The sequence below is a fragment of the Heloderma suspectum genome, chromosome 6 (genome assembly GCF_057233095.1).
Source record: "Heloderma suspectum isolate Gila_16-S chromosome 6, 16-S_ref, whole genome shotgun sequence".
NCBI classification, from domain to species: domain Eukaryota; kingdom Metazoa; phylum Chordata; class Lepidosauria; order Squamata; family Helodermatidae; genus Heloderma; species Heloderma suspectum.
Genome location: NC_139463.1, coordinates 56,524,455 through 56,549,806, shown reverse-complemented (window position 1 = coordinate 56,549,806; position 25,352 = coordinate 56,524,455). Strand labels below are relative to the sequence as shown.

Genomic DNA, 25,352 nt, shown 5'->3' with positions numbered 1-25,352 from the left:
AAATTGCTGATGGGGATTGAGTTTATGGGGGCATGTGTCCCCTGCATCCCAGCATTAGACCTGCCTCTGCCAGCAGCATCTGGGGACCCAAGATTGGGAAAGGCTGGTCTGAACCCTTAATGCATAGACTCCTGTGTATCTCATGTAGTAAGCCCACTGAAGTAAATGGAATTAGTGTGGATTCATCTTACCGTGTCCTGAGAAATCAGGTTCATAAAAGCAGAAAAAGCTATCTGGATAAGCAGATACATTTCCATAACTCTGCATAATCTATTCTAACAGCAAGGTTGGGGTTAACTTGCCCCAGAGTGGCCCAGTACAGAGAACTGCACTGTGTGCAATGGATCTTCTTACAATCATGGCTCTGATCCTGGAAACAGCGTTTATTTTTAATGTACATGTTGGCCTCATTTCTCAAGCCACATACATTGAAATGATCCCATGGAAGCAAATGGGACTAGAGCAGAGTCATCTTACCTTGTGTTGTGAAAGGAAGAACTTGCTAGTACATGCTTTCAAAAAAGACATTGATTCTTAGTTTTTGTGCTGTGTTTGTTTTTGTTCTTTTAATTCTCTCCAGAATTGCCATGAGCTAGAAAAAATGGACCTGGAGGAGTGTGTTCAGGTAATTGTAATAAGCCTGTTCTCTAGATTATTATTTTAATGCAGAATGTCACTGTGGATTAGAGACATAGACTATGGCTAAACATGTCTGTAGAGTTCTCTATCATGTCATAATTTCTTAAGAAGAGCATCTGCTTGAAAGTTCATTTGGACATTAGAATCATAGAATAGTAGGGGTGGAAGGGGCCTATAAAACCATCAAGTCCAACTCCCTGCTCAGTGCAGGAATCTAAGTCAAAGCATCCCTGACTGTCCAGCTTCATATTGAATGCCTCCACCATGGGAGAGCCCACTACATCCCCAGGGATTTGGTTCCATTGTCGTATTACTATGACAGTCAGGAAGTTTTTCCTGATGTTCAGCCGGAATCTGGCTTCCTGTCACTTGAGCCCATTATTCCGTGTCCTGCACTCTGGGATGATCAAGAAGAGATCCTGGCCTTCCTCTCTGTGACAACCTTTCAAGTACTTGAGGAGCGCTATCCTATCTCCCCCTTTATTCTTCTCAAGGCTAAACATGCCCAGTTCTTTCAGTCTCTCCTCATAAGGCTTTGTTTCCAGTCCTCTGAACCCTCTCCAGTTTGCCAGCATCCGTCTTAAAAGTGTGGCACCCAGAACTGGACACAGTACTCCAGATGAGGGCTAACCAGTGCTGAGTAGAGGGGAACTAGTACTTCCCTGGATTTGGAAGCTATGTTTCTGTTAATGCAGCCCAAAATAGGATTTGCCTTTTTTGCAGCCACATCACATTGTTGGATCATATTCAGTTTGTGAATTCCAAGATCCTTCTTGCTTGTTATATTGTTGAGCCAAGCATCGCCCCTCTTGTAACAGTTTCTTTTTCCTAGGTGCAGAACTTGGCATTTGTCCCTATTAAATGTCATTCTGTTGTTTTCTGCCCAGCGCTCCAGCCTATCAAGATCACTTTGAATTCTGTTTCTGTCTTCCAGGGTATTAGCTATCCTGCCCAATTTTGTGTCATCTGCAAATTTGATCAGCATTCCCTGCACCTCTTCCTCCAAGTCATTAATAAAAATGTGGAAGAGCACTGGGCCCAGGACTGAGCCCTGCAGTACCCCACTCATTACCTCTCCCCAGTTTGAGAAGATCCCACTGATCAGCGCTCTTTGAGTCCGATCCTGTAGCCAACTGTGAATCCACTTGATAGTTGTTTCATCTAGCCCACTTTGAGCTAGTTTGATCATCAGGATATCATGGGACACTTTGTCGAAAGCTTTGCTGAAGTCGAGGTATATGATGTCCACAGCATTCCCACAGTCCACAAGGGAGGTTACCTGAGATCAGATTCATCTGGCAGGATTTGTTCTTGACAACTCCATGTTGGCTTCGAGTAATCACTGCATTGTTGTCAAGGTGCTTCCAGATGAATTGCTTTATCATCTGCTCCAGAATTTTCCCAAGGATTGATGTCAGACTGACTGGTCTGTAGTTCTCAGGTTCCTCCTTTTTACCCTTTTTGAAGATAGGGACAACATTAGCCCTCCTCCAATCCTCTGGCACTTCACCTGTCCTCCATGATTTCTCAAAGATAATAGATAATGGTTCTGAGAGCTCTTCTGCCAGTTCCTTGGCAGAAGAACTCTAGGATGCAATTCATCTGGCCCTGGAGATTCAAACTCATTCCAAGTAATTAGGTGTTCCTTGACCATATGCCTATCGATCTCAAGCTGCAATGCTGCCCCTTCAACCTGTACTTCGCCTTTGCCAGGGGACTCAAAGACCCCCTTTTGGGAGAAGACTGGGCCAAAGTAGAAATTGAGCACTTGTGCCTTTTCCTTGTCATCTGTTAACATTTTGCCATCCTTATTTAATAGCTGAACCACCATTTCTTTCCTCTGCCTTTTACTATGCACGTAGCTGAAGAAAGCCTTTTTGTTGCCTTTAGCCTCCCTCGCTAACCTCAGCTCGTTCTCAGCTTTAGCCTTCCTGACGCCACCCTGCAATTCCGTGCCACCCGCCTGTACTCTTCCTTTGTTACTTGTCCTTCTTTCCACTTCCTATATGTGTCCTTTTTTGTTTTCAGGTCATCTCCAAGCTTTTTGTGAAGCCACAAAAGTGTATAGTGTATATTGTGAGTGTATAGACATCAAAGACCATGTGCTTTATGTGCCTTTCTTCCTACATGTTTATGAAGACTGTGATTGGGCGCTATTAGAGCTGTTGTCTCTGTTGTGGTGCATGAGCCTTCATCCATTGTTGCCCCCAGCTTTACGTCTCCTCCCGTGTAGGATTCAGTTTAAAGCCATCCTGATGAAGTTCTCCATGCTGTGGCCAAACACATTCTTCCCAGCCTTTGTGAGGTGCAACCCATGCCTTGCCAACAGTCCATCTTCCAGGAAGTATAGCCCATGGTCCCAGAATCCAAATCTCTCTCGTCGGCACCACCTTCGTAGCCAGTCATTCGCCCGGCGTATTTTTCTTTCCCTTTCTTTCCCTCTTCTAATTACTGGAAGGATGGATGAGGAAACTATCTGGGCCCCAAAGTTCTTGAGTTTCCTTCCCAGAGCTTCAAAGTCTGACGTGATTTCTTCGTAGCTCCGCTTGGCGGTATCATTTGTTCCCACATGGATGAGAAGAAAGGGATACCTGTCAGTGGGCTTTATGAGTGCAGGCAACCCTTCAGTCACATCTCTAATCCGTGTTCCCAGGAGACAGCATACCTGGCGAGTCCACGGGTCTTTGTGACATACTTGGGTTTTGATCTCACGCAGCAAGGAGTCTCCCACTACTACTACTATTTTCGTTGCTGTAGGCCTTGGTTTCATTGCCTCTGCTTGACTGACCTCCAGCCTCTTGCTTGCTCTCATGCAGGTTCTCCTGTAATTCTTCCTCAGCAGGCTGTCTTCCAGTCTCATCCTCAGGTTCCTGGAAACGGGTCCCTAGTTCCACTGCCTCCACTGGTGCAGAGTGTCTTCTAGTTCTTCTGCTCCTAACTGTCACCCTTTTCCAAGAAGTATCTGCTACTGCATTTTTCCTCACCTCAGCATTTTCCTCTTCTGCCTCAGCTTCTGTTCTTCACTTTGCTGCTGTAGTTCCACCATTCTGTCCAAGAACTCTTCGTGTTCTCTTATTCCCTGGAGGGTCGACACTCGCCACTCCAGTCCTCTTGCTTTTTCTTCCAACAGCGCGATCAACTTGCACTTGTTGCACATGTAGGCCATGTTGATCTCAGGCAAGAAAACAAACATGGCACAGACGTTGCAGGTCACCACCACTGGAGAGTCTTTTCCTTCCATAATCTCTATTCCCTTTATGTTTCTAGCGTTCTGATTGTACTGGAATAGCCTGTGCTTTGTCCTCTATTCGCTGGAGGTTAAAAACAGAGTCCCACTGGTATGGAAGTGTGTGTTGCAAGAAAAATAAATTTTAAAAAATGAAAAAAAAGAAAAAAATGTTAGGGGCCTCCCCCTTGACCTCCCCTGCCGAACTCCCCTGGCCAACTCCTGTTTGCTCCTCCTGTTCACTCGCTCTGATCGCTCGCTCTCTGGGAGCTTGCTTGCTTCCTTGTATACCCCTAGACCAGCTGGAGCAGCTTCCTGTGCTCTGCTCAGCTAGGAGACAGGAAAAATTACAACAAGCACTGAAGCAGGACGTATTCATGAGTTGTGCTTTCTGCTTTTGTGCTGTCTTGTAATGTTGGAGAAGGGAATTTGTGTCTCCCCTGCATGGTGGCATTTTCAGAGGAACGCTTTGGTGAGACCTTGGTCACTCATCACCCCAGGAAAATAGGTTCATAAACTTCCTATGTTGTGTGAGGTAGAAGTAGACAGTTTCTAAATCCCATCCAATTACTTTTTGTCAAGTCTAAAGGTGGAACTAGATAAGTAGAATGTAGCTGCGTTGTGCAGAATTTCTCCACTCCACTTCATTGGCTGCTTCATGCAAGGAGGGAGGAACTCTGAGTGCAATGATCTCATGCTATCAGGGAAGAGGAAGAGGCAATGCAGAGCTTTTGACTGTAGAGATACAGCTCCCATAACATCTACAGTCATCTGAAAAAGAAAGTACACCCTCTTTGAGTCCTATGGTTTTACATATCAGGACATAATAAAAATCATCTGGTCCTTAGCAGGTCGTAAAATTCGGTAAATACAACCTCAGATGAACAACAACACATGACATATTACACCGTGTCGTTATTTATTTTACAGAAATAAAGCCAAAATGGAGAAGCCATGTGTGAAAAACTAAGTACACCTTATGATTCAATAGCTTGTAGAGCCACCTTTAGCAGCAATAACTTAAAGTCATACAGAAAACGATTACTTCATCAGTCTCTCACATGGTTGTGGAGGAATTTTGGCCCGCTCTTCTTTACAACATTGCTTCCGTTCATTGAAGTTTGCGGGCATTTGTTTATGCACAGCTCTCTTAAGGTCCCGCCACAGCATTTCAATCGGGTTGAGGTCTGGACTTTGACTGGGCCATTGCAACATCTTATTTCTTTTCTTTTTCAGCCATTCTGTTGTAGATTTGCTGGTGTGCTTGGGATCATTGTCCTGTTGCATGACCCAATTTCGGCCAAGCTTTAGCTGTCGGACAGATGGCCTCCCATTTGATTCTAGAATACTTTGGTATACAGAGGAGGTCATGGTCCACTCAATGACTGCAAGGTGCCCAGGCCCTGTGGCTGCAAAACAAGCCCAAATCATCACCCCTCCACCACCATGTTTGATAGTTAGTATGAGATGTTTGTGCTGATATGCTGTGTTTGGTTTTCGCCAAACGTGGCGCTGTGCATTATGGCCAAACATGTCCACTTTGGTCTCGTCTGTCCAAAGGACATTGTTCCAGAAGTCTTGTGATTTGTTCAGATGCAACTTTGCAAACCTAAGCCATGCTGCCATGTTCTTTTTAGTGAGAAGAGGCTTTCTCCTGGCAACTCTTCCAAACAAACCATACTTGTTCAGTCTTTTTCTAATTGTACTGCCATGAACTTTAACATTTAACATGCTAACTGAGGCCTGTAGAGTCTGAGATGTAACTCTTGGATGTTTTGCAATTTCTCTGAGCATTGCACAGTCTGCCCTTGGGGTGAATTTGCTGGGATGTCCACTCCTGGGAAGATGGGCAATTGTCTTGAATGTTTTCCACTTGTGAATAATCTTCTTCACTGTCAAATTGTTTGGAAATAGCCTTATAACCATTCCCAGATTGATAGGCAGCACAAATTGCTTCTCTAAGATCATTGCTGATGTCTTTACTCTTTGGCATTATGTTAACACACACCTGGATGCTCGAGACCAGCAAACTCCTGAGATTTCGGCTTTTATAGAGGTGGTCACACTTGCTGATGATCAATTAATCAAGGGCATTTGATTAGCAGCACCTGGCTGCTACTTAGCCTCTTCATACCTATGGAAGCAGTAAGGGTGTACTTAGTTTTTCACACATGGCTTCTCCATTTTGGCTTTATTTCTGTAAAATAAATAATGACACGGTGTAATATGTCAGGTGTTGTTGTTCATCTGAGGTTGTATTTACCAAATGTTAAGACCTGCTAAGGACCGGATGATTTTTATTATGTCCTGATACATAAAACCATAGAACTCAAAGAGGGTGTACTTCCTTTTTCACATGACTGTAGCTCTAAGAAAATCTAAACACCTGAAAAGAGGAGAACAGTAGAGATTAGGGCTTCTGAAATTATCTGTTGAGCCTTGTCAAGGCAGGGATACAACTTGTAACTAAGATGAGACTAGTGGATCACCTGTCAGAGCCCTTTTTTGTTCTCAGCCTGGGAATAAACAGAACAAAGAAAAATGGAGGGAATTTGGCTTCACCCCTTAAAGTGGGTGGGGCGGGGAAGTGGGATTGCCTTCAGTCCTGCATAGTCTACTCTTTTTTCTTCTTTTTTTTTTTACTAGAATCCCCACAACCCTAATGTGTTTACAAAGCAGGAGTGCACACTAAATATCTCTTTAAAATTAAGGCACAAATGAACCTGAGTCTGTACCCTTACTTAAGAACATAAGAAGCGGCTTGCTGGATCAGACCAAGATTCTGCCTAATCCATCATTGTTTGGAAGAGCCCCTGTTTTAGATTCTCTATGGGACACTGCTTTAGGGTCTCCATATTTCTACCTAGTAGAGGAATACCCCAGCATTAATACAGGCCAAAAGGAATAGAACACACATTCTGTTGTATTGCACAGAGGTCTTGACATTCTGTCTCCTGACCCAACCAAATTCTCATTGTGGAAAGGATCAGAAATAAATTCATACCTCCCCTAGCAGCCGTCGTTCTCTCCCTAAGGAGGCTTGCCTCAGGCTTTGATAGAAACAACAGTTGTTGCTGTGTTAGTCTTGGAGGGGCACTACTACAAAACAGGCAAAGTTATATCTTTGAAACCCATTGTGGGCACAATTTTTTCAGCCTCAAAAGTGTCTCTTTGGTTTCTTCCAGATAACAGACAGCACATTAATCCAACTTTCCATACATTGTCCACGGCTCCAGGTTTTGGTGAGTCTTTGGGGCGGGGGGGTGGGGGGTGCAAGAAAACCTGGGAATGTGTTACCCAAAGCCATAGATTCAAAGCTAGTTCTCTCAGCTCCACTGTAGAATTTTGGGACATGATTTAGAGAAGCCAAGATGGTATGCATCTAAGTGACAGGGTAACATTTAAAAAAAAACAAACAAACCTTGAAGTCATGTATCTTATGAAAACAGCAACAACGACAACTGCTACAACTGTACAGCATACTTAAATAAGCAAATCCCAAAGTGTTCTATCTTCCATTTAGGTAGCAGGTGAGCATGACAGCAGCTTTGTTAACAAGGTGTCCAGCCAAGTGAGCTTTTAGAGCTGGCCCAGCATAGTGGCTAGCCGTGTGAATTCTGAGCCAGAAGATTCAAACATTACCTAAACTTGCTAGGTGACTCTGTGCAAGCCACCATCTCTCGGCTTCAGTCACTCCATCTGCAGCATAGATAAAATAACACTGACTAAACAGGGTTGTTGTAAGGGTTACTGAGAAAATAATATATGAGGTTCCTTGAACATGCATAAGCCACTATAAAGGCTAAGTGTTGTTATTGTTATTGTTGTTGTTGTTACAGTCCAGATAACACAAATTATGTAGACATGAAGGGAAAGGCCAGGGCTGTATGAAGGATTATCAAGAAGAAGGGCTGAGGAGGAGGAGGAAGAGACTCATAGGAAAAGGGGAGGATGTTACAAACAGTGGGTTCAACATGGTACACAGACTGTAGCTGGGAATGGGTCAGCATTCATGTATCCAGTGTATTTGCAGCCAGAGCCCTTAGAATACTGTGACCCAAGAGTCATGGATATTGTTGAGATGCAGTTGTGGATAACTTAGGCATGTATCAAGTTCTGGCCTGCAAGGCCGGGTTAGCTCCAACACCTTGAAATGACTGTATAATACAACCTTTGAAAATGCCACCTGCTACTTCTGTTTTGCTTTCTTTTCTTTTGTGGTGGTAGAGTTTATCACACTGTGAGCTGATCACTGATGATGGTATTCGCCACCTGGGCAATGGCGCCTGTGCCCATGATCGCCTGGAGGTGATCGAGCTGGACAACTGCCCTTTGATTACAGATGCTTCCTTGGAACACCTCAAAAGCTGCCACAGCCTGGAAAGGATAGAGTTGTACGACTGTCAACAGATTACACGGGCTGGAATCAAGAGACTCAGGGTAATTTAGATAGACACAAGCACACGCTATTGTAGCTCCTGCGCTTGTTAACTGTTTACCCAAGCGGACACTAGGCAAGCCTACTTGGGATATTACTTTCAACCCAACCTCCAAGCTGCATCTAAGGACATATTGCATAGTTGATCAGTCTAGGATTTGTTTGGAGCTGTGGGGGGAAGGCACTTCCCACAGTCCTCTGTAATATCAATGTGGGAATTTGCTTTCCAAAACACCAGCGTGCTCTCACGGCACAGTGACAACTGGGGACTTCCTACCAAGAAAAAGTTGTATTGTAGGAGATAGCCAGACTCCACCCCTTTCTCTTTGGCGCGCGCGTGCGCACACGCTCTCTCTCTCTCTCTCCCTCTCTCACACACACACACACACACACACACACACGGCCATTTTGATCACTGCCTATGCACTCACAACTATCTTGAGAACTTGGCATTCACTCTCTCCTTTGGTCTGCCCCTTGTAGCACTCGCACAGCAAAGCGGAGCTACCCCCTTCTCAAAATCTGTAGTTAACTGACCAAGTGGCATCTCCTGGTCTGACAACAAAATATTTCCCTGCCCGTGTCAATTTGTTGTCATCCCTACCCCTCTCCTTTAGCCATCTCTCAGATGCTTGCTCCTTCATGAAGCAGCATCTTCTCTTGCCACTAATCAACATGTGGGGTCCATGTTTAGCTCTGACCTGACATGTGCAGTGCATCTGCGAGGCTTCACACCATGTCCTCAAGAAGGATGAGGTGTATGCCATTTTCACCTCGGTTTCACTCTGGATATACTGGAGTCATGTGAACCTTCAGCCCACGGAGAAAGAGATTGCAAGGAAAGGAAGGGAGCCTGGGCTATCTGGGCCTAGAACGTGTTTTAGGTTCCCAAGGGGAAAAAGAAAAGCAAAATAATGGCTAAAAGTGAAAAGATTAAAAATGGGTGGAGGTGAGAATACACCTAGAGCTGCTTGGATTTATTTATTTGTTTGTTTGTTTTATTTTTATCCTGCTCCTCAGTCAAAAAAGGCTCCCGGAGCAGCTTACTATCAATGAACAAAGAAGACATCCCCGCCCGCAGACTTAAAATCATGCTTAATGCAGAAATGTAGAAGAGGTGTCAAGTCCCACCCCGTGTAGACTTCCCAAAATATTGGCTTCCATTTAAAAACTAGCATTTTTTAAATCACCTAATGGCTGCAAAGAGAAACTTGAACATGTGAGCAACACCTGGCAAAGTCCCCAAAATTCCAAAAGGTCTGGACAAGTTACGGGTTGTCGTTTCAGTACACTGCGTAACACTTTGCTTAAACCCACAAATATATTCAGATGGGGTTGTACCCTGTGGGGTCCTTCTGCCAGTGAAATGGACACGGCTAGTGGGTGGAGTTATCCCTCCCCCCCTGCAATGCCCCACACACCTTCCAAGTCTGCACCAGAGGGATCCTCCAGAGCAGATCTGGGGGGATGTGCAGGGGGTTGCAGGAGGGGAAGGGAACCTCGCATTGCATGAGTGGATGCTTGCTCACATAATGCTTGTTTTCGACTATGGTCTTATGAAGCATAAGGTATTAGGTTACAGAGTTTGGCTTTCCCTGTTTGGGCTTACTTTGGAGTAGAAACTGAATACTTCTGGCGTGGGGGAGCACGCAATATGTGCAGCCTCTTAAAATTGAATGGGAAGAGGCAGTTCATTATTCTGCCTCCAGATCCATTCAAAGATGCAAGGAGATGTAAAGTTTGGGGAGCAGCTAAGTACCTCTCCCAGCAATTGTCTAGTGAAGCCCACAAATCCACAAGAAGTTAGAATAAAGGGGTTCCCTTCACTGGCCAGAAGAGTGGTGGTGAGATAGGAACAAAACAGCTAATACTCACATGCCACTTGCATCAAAAATGGAGAGGGAGGGAACAGAGTGAACCCAGCACCTTTCCTAAAAAGACTGCCTGCACCTCACAGAGATCTTCTTCACAGATCATGGGTCTAGTGTCATGTTGTGTGCAACTTCTGCTCCACCATGTTTTTGGTGCTTGTCTTGACACCTTTTCTAATTTTTCTAAATGGAAAAAATCTGTGTTTGTTTTTTCAGACCCACTTACCCAATATTAAGGTGCATGCCTACTTCGCGCCCGTGACCCCTCCACCATCTGTGGGGGGCAGCAGACAGCGCTTCTGCAGATGTTGCATCATCCTATGACGTGGGAGCCAATCTACCTTGTGCAAAAAGAACTGAATATTTAAATTTCCCTTCTAGAAGTAACAGCGGACACCAGTATCTCCACAAAAAAGTGATGCCAGTGGTCTTTTGCGAGGGCCTTTTGAAAACAAAACAAATTGGGGAAGCTGGTTGCAAAACTCTGTTCTCCTTTTTGCCCCATAGCCACACATAAAAACAGACACATTGTGTGTACAAACACACAGGCGCGCGCGCACACCCCAGCAAACTGAAGGACCCTGGAGCTGAGGAGATGGATCACTGGGATCTTCCTCCTTTTTTCCGTAATAGGTGGGTTGGTATAATTATGAACCATTCCTACTGGGCACACTCAGAAGAAATCATGGGGAGGTGGGTGGGAGAGAGAGTGCGGACTGATCATCACGCACATCCGAAGAACTGTTGTTGGCGGGGGGAGGCAGGGTTCTTTTGACATTGAGAACAGCAAAATGGACAGACTCTTCAATGCAAATGTGGGGACAGGGTGATACCGGTGGAAGGGAACAAAAAAGAATCTTGCAGCCACTGTCCAGAGAGGAGAAAAATGTAAAAGAAAAAAGCCTGTGGTTATATTTTTATTTTTAAAAAATCATCATCCTTGTGTTAGGGAATGTTAAAACAGCAGCCGTTGTGAGATGTTGATTCCTGCGCTTCTGTACTTCCTTGTTTTCCGTGCCGGCACATACACTGAGCATGCTCACGTTGAAGGTTCAGCGGATTTTCTTCCGTGTTTCATAGCATTTGGCTCAGAGGCTTCCTAGATTGTTGTGACGATAAAGTTAGAAATCTGTAATGTCAGGTCTGATTTATTTTCTTTTGTTTCCTTTCCTCTCTCCTCAGTATCTCCAGTTTTTTTTTAAAAAAAATAGATGTCTAATTCCAAAATTGTATGAAATAATTGAACATAAAATATATGTCAAATTATTTTTTCTTTTAAAAAGGCATCTTTTACCCTAGGAGTCTAAGCTTTGAAAACACAACTGTGAAATGAAGTTATAAAAGCAAAAGCTCTTCTATAGAGATTTCCAGTTTTCTAAACCAATAATGCAGGTTGGGGAGGGGGTTATATCATTGACTGGGTTCACACAACACAAAGGTGGTTAATAAGCCATGGTGGCTTGTTAGCCACCCCACACATGCCAGCTGATTTCCCCAGTTCTTCTCGGTCTGTTGTGGGGTTGCTGGGTGTTTTGTTAACCACCCCAACCAACCACCTTCGTTGTGTTTGGACTTCAGGACAGCCCGCACCCAGTGAGGGTAATTAGGGAAATCAGCCGACAGATGACCGGCAGGTGTGGGGGCAGTTAACATGCCACCTGGCTCATTGTGTGTGTTCAGATGCATCCCCATCAAGGAAACATGTGGCCCATTAATCAGAAATAGCACACAGCTATATGTTACTCTGTCTTTACTAGTAATTTTGCTGCATCTTTAGTGCCATCTCTGAAAGTTCCGCTTTAATTAGTCTGGAGGTCATGGCAACATCACCAGATGTGTGCACTTTCCCTACAAATAAGTTACCACCTTGACATGGAAGCTGGCCAGATTGGTCCTGTTCTACACTAAAGGGTATAACAGTATGTTTTGTTTTTTGCTCAAAGCTGCTTCTTGAAAAACCACTGAAACTATTTCATGGTGCCTTGGAGGCCAGATCGGTAGCTGTTTCGGGTTCTGTTTGGGGTTTAAAGGGGTATGGGAAGAGGCACAGCACAATTCCAGTTTCCCCCAGTTTGAATAATTCCAGCAGTTCAACCATCTGTTGTCCTTCCGTCACAAGTGATGTTAACAATGCCCAAACCTGGGTTTTTATAGCACCTGCCAATTTGATTGCTGTGGTACAGAAAGCACAATGGAGCCCTTTATAAGGACAATTAAGATCCCCATGCACGTGGCTTCCTTGCTGACGCACAATCACCTGCTCTTATAAACACATCTGATCTTGTTAATGAATGTTTCACATTTGCCCGTTCCCATTCCAGTCACTTTCTAGTCTGCTGCTTTGTTTTCTGCTCTGCCGGCTCCTGATGCCCCAAGTCATGGCTTGAAAAGCAGCTTCTTCCCCTCCAAATCAGTTGGATTCAAAGGTTTGATCTAGGCTTCAGAATGGAAGATTGTTTCACTACTATGCTGTTTTTTTTAAATAAAGTATTTGTGAGGTTCCTTAATGCAGCTTGCCATGGTACCATCAGGCTATATAGGAAATGCATAAAAAGGGCTGAAATGTCTCCCATGGAAATGTCAATTAGTATTTCAGGATTTGCACTGGACTTTCAGGATGGAATGGGGGGGCGGGGGGTACAGGCAAGGCAAGAGAAATTGGGCATGCTCTACTTTACTGTAGGCCTACACATTTTTGAATAACGGGGTTCCCATCCAGAATGTGACGTGGGAGCCCAGCACAAATTGCACAAGGGGATCAGGCTGGTCCCAAGGGTTTGATGGGACACAGGTCTGACCCAGACAGCATCCCAGGTTGCTGGAAGATGAGATCAGGTATTCACTAATTTTTATCTTGCCAAGCTCACAGACCTTAAAGGAGCATTCTTAATTTATAGCTACAAGAATTGGGATGGGGCTTGGGGAATACCATGTTTTATAGAAATTGTCCTGTGAAATGTTATTTTTCTGAAAGCAGTTAAACAGTTTCTTTGGAGTTCAGAGCATATGTGTTTTGCCAGTGCCTCCTGAGAAATACTAAAATGTATGCAGTGGTCTGTAATTTCTCTCTCTCGCACACATGCTCTTGGTCTCTCATGCAAGCACACATCCCTGTGTTACGTTTCCCAAACCCACCAATGGGTGTTTTTTCACAGGGCCTTACAGTAGCACAAACTACCACCAAAGATCTGAAAAGGGAAAGCCTATTATTTTTACAGAAAGTGTCATCTTTGTTCCCTGCCTGCCTACAAAATCTCACCTGATTTTTCTTTTGAGTTTTCTGTTTAAAGGAATATTTCACTGACTCCAGTAGAAATATGGCTGATAGTCTTCCATTGCTATGTATGATTAATGCAATGCATTTCTAAAACTTCACAGTGTAGTTCCCTCCTTTGAATCCCAAACATCACTGAGGCAATTATTGTCATTGTGGAAAGCCGTAATTGTTGCAATACTATTAATCCTTCTGAGCAAGCCAGGAGCACACGTGTGTGCTGAGCACCAGAGTTCAGCAGAGTTCTGAGAGTAATCCTGGAGTGTTTGGGGACTTTCCTCCTTCCACTTCTTTTTCAAGGAAAGGAAAGGAAAGGGGGCATGAGTAACGTTCCATCAAGTATTATTCCTGGGCATACTACTTTGAAATGAATGGAGATTGTGTCGTAGCAGCACTGGCTGCATTGCCTGTCGTGTGTTTTCCCTTGTCCAGTTTTTGATAGCCATTCCTTTAAGGGCTCCCTTCACTCTCTCACGCACCATGATGTGGGAATATTGCAACTATTTGGGTGGGGCTGACTGTATTGTTCATTCCCACAAAATCGGCCCACATGGTCAAGATATCTGCCTCCCCAGCAAAGGCAAGACTGCATCACAGAAAGCAGCTTACATGCTACATGTGTGTGAAGTGGACCTGATTTGTCAGCTGTTGGGTTCTGAGCATAGAGAATTTGAGACCAAATTTTTAGAAGAATGGATTTGCATAGGCCTTTGCAGGAAAATAAATTTGCATGGGATTAAAGCTCCCTGCATAGTTTATTTCTGGTATTCAGTCCCAGTTACTTTGTCACTTAAAAAAAAAAAAAAACCATGGGAACAGCTGTAAATGTATCACATGAAAAAGGGTAAATACATATCACTACTTTCTAAGAAGGCTGAACCTCCCTATATTCCAACCTCCAGTGTACATTGATTCCTAGAAAGTTAGGACTTGGGAGACCTGAATTCAAGTGTCTGCTATGGACTTTGGGCTGCTTCCTGCTTTAATGTGTGTGCACCCACCAAGTGTGAGGCGCACGTGTGCTGAACTAGTTTCAGAAAGCTCAGACATGACCACCTTTGTAAGTTTGATCTTGATTGCTTTGGGCAGATTACAGTATAAAGCAATTCAGCACCACCATATATGCACTAAATCTGCAAGTAAATATGCAAATGGTATTTTCAAAGCCCTTTGAACTTGGAGCTTACAAAAGCACAAGAATTTATTTTTAAGCTAAGACACCGAAAAGCAGCCAAAAAATCCCATCTGTCACATTCATCTGATTGCATATATGACTTAAAACAAGAATTAGCCATCACTGTTGAGAGCACACCTCTCTTTTCAGAAGCCTGGATACCAGATGTTGGGCACAAGCAAGCAGGCCATCACCTTTCATGCTCTGTGAGATTCCCAAGGGTATCGTGCTGGTGTTTGGAGGGATGTATTAATTAGAATATATTTTTATGAAAATTTGGAAGTAGCAATGTGTGTGAACCCCTTCGTTGATGACTTGTAGCCTAGCTCTGGGAGTGCACCATGTCATGAAAACATCCCGTTCTGTGAGGGGCTTCCTACATTTGTAGGAAAGAGTTGCCATCCCTTAGTCCCCTGATTGCTGGTGATCAGTGTGTGTGTGAGGGAAGGAGAGACCGAGACCACATTTGAACCTGATGAAAATATAGTGATAGCCAAACTGCTGGGATCAATGTGAAGGCTGAGAGTGAGGGAGCTGAATGTAAATTTAATACCCTTGTGGTCAATATCTGTTCTAACAAGATGTGCCAAATCTGTTATCTTACAGAAAATACTGTTTTCTCCCCACTCCGTCATTCCAGCTACAGCTGGATTACTGAAGTTATTAGAAGTATTGTAGTCAGAAGGCCATTGTGATCATGGTAATTTTTATTCATCACCTCCTCTCGTTTCATACGTTATTCAGTTAGAGGTCACGAAAATCCCAGATGTCAAAAACGCTAGCTTTGTCACTGGCTGTTTCTGTACCTGAGCAGCAGTAAATTGTTCTTCAATTGCAGCTGCATGTGCGCGTGCCTTCGGCTATATCCTGTTGCATACCATGGAAAGCTTTGGTCATTCTCCATCAGCTGGAACTATGCATGACTCACTCGCCTTGTGAACAGAGTGATGGTAATGAGAATGAAGATGCGCCTGCAGCCAAGTGGTCTGAAGAACTTTAGGCTTTGGAGCAGTGAGGACTCAACAGAATCTGATATATTTTCAAGATGTAATAATGCAACCATAGGTCAAATTATGAAACAATTCCCAAAGAGAATGAGTAGGTTAACCTTGCACCATACTTAAAATAATAAGAAGAAAATACATGGCATTTGTTTTGTTTAATCTGAATGTGGCAGACATGGCTGGCCCATGGTATTGTGTGGTTGGGGTTGGGTAGTAGAAAGGGGGTTGTATGACATGGTTCTGTAACAAGAATGTCCTTTAAGAGGGAAGGAGCGTAGGGACAGTCTTGGGCTACCCTTGCTCTGTGGTCTACTCACTTGGTTTCGCTTTGGGACTGGAGTTCAGAAGTAATCTTACAGATGTATTCGGGGTGCTGCTGATTTTCCATAGACTGGATGTTTGGTAGCTAAATATCAAACTTCTTTGGAATTGAGAGCCCTATGATAGTACGGGGTAATTCAGTCAATTCTATCAAGAAACCTATGGCAAAGCACTAATGTGAACACTTTATTAAATAAATCCCATCATTCAAGGACTGAAGGACTGTTGTGCATTCTTAATTTCTAGGATTCCCCTCGTGTGTGATGCCTGGTTTCTTGCTCAATTGTTTTTTTTAAAAATGCAACTTCAAATTTGTGGAGTACAATTCTTCTGTTCCGTATGATATTGGGTAGTTTGGGTCAGCATATTTGTATAACATTTATTTTAATTGTAAGACTCTTATTTAATTTCTCCATAAACATATATATTGGACACCCAAGTTGGAACCTCGACATTCAGCCCCCTATTTATTATACAGAGAGATCTGTAAATTACTATTTTAATGATCCTGTAATCTGTGCTTTTCCCTCTCCTGGACACTTGAGTATGGATATAATAATGCCAATTCACTAAAAGTAAAATTATATATGTATGTATATATGTAGCTCAATTTTTTTTCTGTCCATGTTACAGTATTGTTGTAATCTTTGCTAAATTTGTATTGTGGGAAAATTTGTTGCAGAAAAGAAAAAACATGTTTCCAAATCCTTTGCATTTCGTGGCTGTGCAGGATAACGTGATGAGAACTTTATATGTGGAGACGGGGGTGTGTGTGTATGATTTAACTTTGTTCTTCAGGCAGGTTTTTTCTCATCCTTAAATAGATCCATATTTAATTCACTAGCATCTGGATTAGGCTTTGGAGATCCATTTTGTGGTTCAGAATCCAAAGAACAAGCTATTATTATGGTCTGGAAACATGAAAATTGAGAAGGGTCTTTATATATTTGGCAGGAACTGTAATACCAGTAGTACAGTACAAGTATTAACTCTTGCGGGCAATGTATTCACCACCATGTACCACAGCAGTTAGGGCTGTGGCACATGAAATGGTTTTCATAACCAGAAGTATCCATATGCCACCACTTAAAAGATCTCATACCCAAGGTCACTGGTGTACACCAAGACTGGAAACAGAATACTCTTATTCAAAAGGACGTGCCTTTACACATTCAGAATGGTTTCACTGGAGTAGTCCCAGAGCCATTTCACACTTTACCCAGGGCAAACCTGAGTTTCCCACAGCGTGTCTTCAGCTGAGACCTGCTGCCAGAACAACTCTGCATGTGACATGTATGTCCTACTCATGCTTTATATTTTGAGGTGTGCTTTTAAAATATTGGGAGTGTACACTTTAAAATATAATGTATGAAGAGGTCTGCAGACTGGAAAATTGTAATAGTGTGTTGAGGCTGTAATGATGCCATCTGAGATTTGCTTAAAAGACTCTGGCTGTAATCCAGCCAGATCAGTTCTGTGCACTCAACAACATTTTACCAGGTTTCCTATATACGGGAAGAGGAAGAGTTCTGCGAACTATCAGAAGGTTCTGGAATGCAAGGTAGATCTTCAAAGAGATGGGTGTGCTCTTAACAGCCTTTCTCAGTCAAATAATTAACACTTCATATGTGTGTTTGCACTAATACATTATGTGTATCTGGCATAAAAATAGCCAATCTTGATTATAATTATGCTACTGCTTCCCTACAGTGCAGAAGGATTTAAACCCATTAAAAAACCACCCAACTGATAACAGATGGCAGTAAGACAGCCATATTTTAATACAAAAAGGCTTAAAATACAGCAACAGCCAAATAAAAATAGATTTTTTAAAAAAGATTGCAGTTAATACTAATAGGTGGAAAACATGGTTTAACAGTATGAATGCATATACATTTTTTGGAAAAAGACTTGAAAGCAAATGTGTGCTCCTGGTCTACAAATCAAGTGCAACAGAAGAGTAACAATATGATCAGCATGTTTACATGGAAATAAGTCCCATTGAGTTCCAAAACCTCAAATGACTGGGTTTCTCCTTAAAACTGGCAATATTTGACATCCCAAATCTTACAATCAGCATGCTGGACAAATGAAAGGAATACTAGTGTCCTGAGCTTCTGTGCTTCACTACTGGGATGTGAACTTTCCTTCTCGTCAAAGTTAAGAGCATGTATTGAAAAGGTCAAGCATTCTTTATCTTAAGAAAGATGTTAAGGGGTTCTCCTGCCAGTTATGTGACCTTTCTCATTTCCACTATACATCACCACAATGAGACATCCCTCCAGCAGACCTCCAACAAGACTTGTCAATGGTTGATTGCAAACAACCCCCAAAATGACACCTGATATCAGAAATTGGCGGGGGTGGGAGGGATGGTGGCCACACTTTGGATTGGCCAGAGCCTGGTGGGAGGCGGGGGCGGGGGCAAGTATGCCCTTCAGTATGCTTAAGAGGTTCTGGACAGGCTAACTTTCAGGCCATCTCCACCATGGTCTAGTCTCTGTGTACCGCCCAAAATTGCTTGGGACTGAGGCAGCTCAGGTATCTCATTGGCTCGCCACAAGTAAGCATTTAGATTGTAAGCATGCTATGGTCCATGGGGGCACGAAGAGTCAGACACGACTGAACAATTCTCTCACAATTGCGAGTAAATGCCCAATATCCCATCTGTGCAATGGGCGTGGACATGTAGTTCTTGCTGCTGTGGCTTTTTGGCAGGTGCAGGTCTACCATTCTCATCTTTGTCCTCAGGGAACTATTAACAATAAGATCAGGACCACACACACACACCCATCACTGCCCCTTACCGTTTGCCTGTTTTTTCCTCCAACTAGGCTCTGACACTGGAAGTAAGCCGAGTTGCAGGGGGTATAGCAGGATATTTGCAGGAGAGAATTGGTACAAAGTGTTATGCCTCTCCCACCTGATGTTTCTCTTGTATAAATGTACTTTGCACGTTTGCATTGTGTCAGCAAATGCAGGTTTAGGAGCATGGAGTTGCCGAAGTACCGTGTAGTTCCACCCTACGAATAATGATGTAATAGCAGACTTTGGGAACTGCACAAGTAGCTTTTCTCTTTGCAGTAGGTCTCATAACCAGTTCTTGAGACTATGCTCCAAGATTCCACACTGTAGCAAAGCCAATGATGGTGGGTTTTTTAAAAAAGCAAACCCTGTATTGAATTTCACCCTATGCAATCTAGTCACACTACCTCGGATTTGGGTACTTCGTGTGTAACTACGACATCTCTGCTGCTCTCTCTATCCATCACCAACATCTTTGCAAATTCATGCTTTGCCTCCCACCCCCCTTTTTGCAAACTTCAGAGGTTGGATGGGAAACTGGACACGGTTGCTATATTGCAATGTAGATGCCTGTTGCTACAAACAAAAAAACAGCTTGGTCCTTCAGTTCCGGATCCTGAAGAGTTTAGCCATAGGAAACCTTGAGTTCATTAGGATACAGTGATCATGCGTTTTATTATAATTATTATTGCATCTGCTTCTGCATCAGTCTTGCTCCCCTCTTTTTGCAGGCCAGCAGTACATCTTCTAGAAGGTCCAAGCTTATTTTAGAACTAAGTGATAGCCTTCAGTGTTCTGCACTGTAATGACACACAACAGAAGACGAACGAGTCACTTCCCCGAGTGCTCTGCACACACGTGAATGGAGGGACTTGTGTATTCACTTGTATGGATCCAGGGAAAGGGCCAGGAGCCCCGGGAAGTCTGCCACCCCAGTAGCTGCCTGTACTGTCTTACTGGGTTATTACTATTAGGGCCAGCCCTGCGTCACTGTCAGCCCTGCTCAAGAGTTTTTCCCCGGGTGATGATTTTAAAGTGGGCTGTTGTGCCCAGCGATGGGATTTTGTGGGTCTTTGTGCAAGACCCAACAAGGCCAAGCAATGCAAGCTGAGGGAATGTTTTCTGCTCCTGACCCAGCATTCACCCGGTCCAGCTGTTTGTCACCATCTTTTCAGAGTTTCAATGTGCAGGATGCAGAACTGACTGAAGTGATGAAGTGACCCAAATGATCCCATGTTAAAAGCTGGGCTTTCAACCTAGCTATTACCCAGTGCTCCAGTATTAATTGGACTATAATGCCCTGTATTTTAAACCTGTAAAAGTAACTGGATATATGGCATATTTTTCTGGCCTTGTAAGGCCAGAAAGGCCTTCAAAGGGGCTGCTCCCTTTAGGGCGCTCCTACCCACTTCCATATGTACAAGATTGTACTGTTGACGTCAGAAACACATTTTACAGGATGACTAATTCAAGAGGGGAAGCCATCTTACTTCCATTGCAGCAAAAATAATGAGTTCTGTGACATCTTAAAGACATTTATGGTGGTAAAAGGGCTTGTGCACTAGATCCCAGTTTTTCACATGAGGGAAGAGTTATACTCAGTTGGTAGGCCTGCACACATGCGCGTGCGTGCACGCACACAGACCAAGATGCAATAGCTGGTTAGGAACCATGATGCACTTAGCTTCAGATGCTTCCTGAAGCTACATAGGCCTGAGACTGGTCAATGCTTGGATGAGAGATTCTCGGAGAATCCCATGATAAGCCCGCTCCCCTTGAGTTCCATGATGGAAAGTGATCCTTCACAACATTCCAGTTTACATTCCCCCTACTCCACCCTCCCTCTCTCTCTCTCTCTCGCTCTCTCTCTCTCTATATATATACATACATACATACATACATATATATATATATATGTATATACACACACGCACACGCACATATACATACATAGGGTTGGACCCGGAATTGCCCACAAGCAAAACTCTGCTATTGGGACATTTCCACTGGAGGAAGAAGGTGCACTTTTTGCTGATTCCTCCCTCTGTGCCCCCTGAAAAGGTGCTCTGAAAGCGTGGGGGACCCTCCAGAACAGTGTGGGAGGTGGCATAGGGGCTGAAGCGGAAGGGGGATTCAACAAAAATCATCTCCCACAATCTCCTGCAATTGGAGCCTCTGCTGGATAGCCCTTCTGCAAACAGAACCCCTTCCATTCGTGGAAGAGGTACTCTGGACTTAACCCAAAATATATACATACTTTGCCAACTGAGAAGAACCCTTCTGACAGTAGGCTCTAGTCCATGCAAGCTCATGCCACAATAAATCTGTTGGTATTTAAGGTGTGACAAGACTGCTAATCTTACAGGCAAGCTTACCTACCTTTTGTTACAGCTGCTAAGAAGCATGATTCATCTGGAAGATTTCTGACCATCTGTGACAACCCAGAAGAGAAAAACATAAGGTTAGATGCTGGCCAGCCTCAAAAGTAACTGTTTTTAAAGTCAACTGCAAGTTGCCAAGTTTGTAAAAAAAATAAGATTCCAGAGAGACCTCAGTGACTGGCAATTTGGTAATGATGAGTCAGAAGGGATTGTGGGCAGGCTTAAAACCTAATGGCACCGTGGGTATAAGAGGTGCACATACAGAGAGAGATGGCGAGGGTGGTGCTGGCGTTCCTTTGAAAGAACAGCTTCATGCATGTTTTAATTTGATTTTCCCCAGACCTTGTTTTCAGTATCAGGGTTCTCAGAAATAAAACTCTGCTCCTGAGATTATGCAAAGTGCATTTTCCAGAATAGCCACAGCCTGTGAACATACTTAGGGTCAGGAAGGGAGTGTCTTCAAAGTTCAGTCCATTAGTGTAGAGAGCTGGTGTACCACAGTGCCTAAATTGTGTGAGCTGTGGATGAGGAAGCCTTGATTCAAATCTCGCCTCTGCCATTAGCTGACAAGCGCGGCCTTTGGCAAGGCACTTGTTCTCAGCCACAGCAATTGCAGGAGGAGGAGGATCATACTAACTTTCCTTACAGGGCTGATAAAAGGATTTTTGAGAATCAATAAAAGTCATCAGTAGCTGTGTCGGTCCATTAGAAAAAATCCAAACGCAAAGGTAGGATTTCGTGACCCAACTAAAACGTCACAAAGTCATGAGCAAGCTTTTGAGCTCACCAGCACTCTTTGAGTTCTCCCGAGGCAGGACGGGGAGAAAAGGCTGGGCCTGGTGTACTTGAAGCCCCAAAGTCTGCCGCTTTTAAGCAGTCTTAAGATGGAGTGCAGAAGGCATTAATTAGCTTAGACCCGCCGTCCCCAATCTGGTGCCCTCAAGATGCTTCGAATGGCGACCCTTATAACCCCTGACCATTGGCTGTGCTGTAGCAGCCATATCGGGGGTCAGACTAAGTAGCCTCATGCAGTCTCATGCTTCATGTTCTTGCTGAACTCTTTCTCCCTTGAATATATTGTTGTAAGCTGACGAGACACAGGAATTCCTTATCTTGTCAAAGGTCATACAATTGTATATCTTGTTCTCTGCTGTTCTCTTCTGTTCTCTCCTTATCATGGCTACCCTATAACCCAGTTCTTGTATTATAAACAATGGTGTTAGGAGAAGAAATGTTGAGGACTGCAACCCCATGCGGGAGGGGGAGGAGGAGCCGTTTCATATGTGTCACAATGTCTATAAAAACAATGTGCTGATGTATTTTGGGGCTTCTGGCTCTTTGGAAATGATTCCAGCCTTAAGCCCGCACGTTAAATAAAGAATCTCTTTTTCCTTCACTCCGTGGTCTCTCTGACTCTGGGTTCTGCAACATAAATGGTGCCGTGACTCGGGTGTGGCAGGCTCTGAGACAGAGAGGTGGCAGTTGCCTGCTCTTGATCGCCGCACCGGGAAGACGAGCTCGGCGCATGCCTCCCTTTCTTGGCGCCACCAACCTTTTCGTCGAGTGAATGGGAAAAAGCCTGCACCGGGATCGCTCAAACGGCAGCGAGCAGCAAGAGAATCTTGGGAAGCGGAGGAAGGAACTTGAGCCCTGCCTGTATCGCAGCTGCAACTGAGTTGAAACCCACATTGGAAGCCTTCAGGAGAAAGGCAAGTATATGGGAAAAAGAGGGCCCCGCCTTTAGGGAGAAAGGCCACTGGGCAGAAAAAAAGAGGGCCCCGCCTTATGAAGAAGGTCAGTGTTGGTGGTATACGTATACAAAAGAACCTACTCCTTGCGGGTAGAAGGGGGGCCTGATCACACCCCCGAGTGGGCGCCAGTACCCAGCACGCCAGTACTCAGTAGGAAGCTGAGGAAGCTGGGGAAGCCGCTTTCCGCTCTGGTAAAAAGTGGGAAAGGTGGGTGGCAGGGACATATGGATGTAGTGGAGAGATTGATGATTGTGTGAGTGGCTACTGCGGTTTCTGACGCATACCGTTGACCGTCCAGGTGCCCAGGCCAGTAGCAAAGTGCGTGGTGTGTAAAATCCTCTTGTGTTGGCCAGTGAGACCCCTTACTCACTGACCAATTCCCATTCCCTAATTGTGTCTGTCTTCAATTTAGGAGGGAGGCTATGGGTGGTGGGGGAAGCAAACCTTGCACCCCCTTGGGATGTATGCTAGCAAATTTTAAGAAAGGTTTTAGTGGAGATTATGGGGACCCCCCCATAAATCCTCAACGGTTGCAGACTTTGTGTGAAATAGAGTGGCCGTCTTTTGGTGCAGGATGGCCTACTAAAGGCTCTTTAGAGCCCAGCAAAATCAGCCGTGTATATGCCATTGTGGTTGGGAGACCTGGGCACCCCGACCAATTTCCCTACATAAACTCGTGAGATTCCATAGTCCGCGCTTCTCCTCCATGGCTAAAGAAATGCCTAGAATCCCAGGCAAAAGTTTTGGTGCTCAGAAAAGAAAAATTGGCCAAGAAATTACAACCAGTGTTAGAAGCCTCGTGTAAAGATCTGGCAGAGCTAACGGCATTTCCACCTGCTTATGCCCTGCTTCCACCACGGGTCCATGTTACTGTAAGACCGCCCCGTCGAGATCCAGATCCTGTGGCTCCTGAGCCCCTGCCATCCCCCCTACAGAGGCATTGCCCCTCGCTTTGACTTAGAACTGTCGCCATCAGTTTCAAGCCCCACTGGCAGTAATTCGCCGATTTCAGCTACGGTCCTCAACTCCCAGATATTGTCTGCCGAGACTTTCATCTCTACGGGATCGGGAGGTTCCCCTCTTACACCTCAATCAGCATTAATAAAAGAAACTGAAGAATTGAAGTGTTGGGCAGAAGATTTAATAAAATCGGCAGTGACCCTTAAAAAGATGTGTTCTCACAAAAAAAAGGGAGGCGAGCTCGTCTACTGCTCAAGACTTGCACCCCCTTGAGATGTATGTCAAACAAAGAAGGAAAAAGTTTTTTTAAAAAAAAGATTCAGAATAGAGAGAGAAAACAGCAAAAAGCTCAAGGTCGAGCTGAGAGGAAAAAAAGAACAAGATCTGAGGCTGTTAATTAGAAAAATGTTGCAGGACAGTCTGGCTTTTAACAAAGCGTGGGAGCGGGAGAGTGTAAGGCCGAAGAAGTAGCTGTTAGCCTAGCGCGCTGAGAGGGGGGGGGCAGGAAAATTGCCCACAACGTTCTGAGTTGTGCAACATCATCACCTCGCCTAATTGAGATGAAATCCCTAAGAAATGGAAACTGAAAATGAAGACCCAGAAGATGAAGGCAAATTAGAAAATAAAGGTGAAGAATCAGCCCCCAGAGCACAGGCTAGACCCCTCTTCGAGTGAAAAGTGTGCCATAAGACTGTCCCAAAGCAGAATGAAACGGAGAGACCATGTTGAAGATCTCTGTCAAGGTAGCCGCGTTTAGCTTTGAACTGTGTTAAAATTGCATAGAGCCTGTAGGTACTGACCATCGGCTATATGATTTCTGAAGAGCGTAACCATTAAGCTTTTGCCGTGGGATTCCCTGCAATGAAGAAATCTCACTGATTTGAGTGTCCAGTGTTACACTGCCTAAGTGTGTGTGCTGAAGAGACCGAGAAACCAGACAGCATGTTCCTGGCCAAGCCAAAATCACGCTACTACCATGCTCCTGAAAGCTGCAATAAACTGTGTAAGCTGGAAGACCCAACCTGATTGAGAAGAAAAGAAGATATTGGAGCAACTGTCTTAAAAAACAACGAGATCTGTGTAGCTGGCTGGCTGACGCTGTCAGTGATGTTACAACTTTAAATTAAGACTGTTTTCCTGTTTGAGACCCCAGCGAAGAAAGCTGACCCGAGTTATTTGTTGCCCGTGCCAAAGCAAGAATTTGGCTGCCCTGTACCTCATGGTGTCCTGTTTTAAGCTTGGGATTTACAAATACAAACAAACTGAGAAGCTTGCCTTTGAAGTCCTGCAAATCACCCCACCGCCTCCCCGAAGATTAATGGCTGCCTGAAAAATGCAGGTATGAGGCGATGCCCATCACCCCCCAGCGTCCTGAGTTTCGGCACTCAGTGTTTCAGTGCTTTCGTGTACCAGGTTAAAAGGAAAAAAAGAGTAAGTTTTTAAAATGTCTGTGAGAACCTGACAGAAGACAGAGGAGTTGCCCAAGTTAAAGCATCATGGCTAGAGAG

General features: G+C 44.3%; 2 protein-coding genes across 3 annotated transcripts in view; one reads left to right on the top strand and one right to left on the bottom strand.

Annotated features, from left to right (window-relative positions):
- FBXL20 (F-box and leucine rich repeat protein 20) overlaps positions 1 to 14,274 on the top strand; it is a 106,530-nt gene extending 92,256 nt beyond the window's left edge. The window contains exons 12-15 of one of the 2 annotated variants that reach the window (XM_084804490.1): positions 581 to 625; positions 7,051 to 7,107; positions 8,093 to 8,305; positions 10,391 to 14,274. In XM_084804490.1, coding sequence (XP_084660616.1) covers positions 581 to 625; positions 7,051 to 7,107; positions 8,093 to 8,305; positions 10,391 to 10,498 — 423 coding nt within the window. In that variant the 3' untranslated portion in view covers positions 10,499 to 14,274. The remainder of the gene's footprint in view (positions 1 to 580; positions 626 to 7,050; positions 7,108 to 8,092; positions 8,306 to 10,390) is intronic. The other variant, XM_084804491.1, reaches the window with a different exon arrangement.
- Positions 14,275 to 19,276: 5,002 nt separating this feature from the next.
- LOC146340915 (transcription factor CP2-like protein 1) overlaps positions 19,277 to 25,352 on the bottom strand; it is a 53,910-nt gene continuing 47,834 nt past the window's right edge. Inside the window, exons 14-15 of the mRNA XM_084804493.1 lie at positions 21,132 to 21,183; positions 19,277 to 19,552 (exon numbers count right to left, since the gene is read on the bottom strand). Coding sequence (XP_084660619.1) covers positions 19,515 to 19,552; positions 21,132 to 21,183 — 90 coding nt within the window. The 3' untranslated portion in view covers positions 19,277 to 19,514. The remainder of the gene's footprint in view (positions 19,553 to 21,131; positions 21,184 to 25,352) is intronic.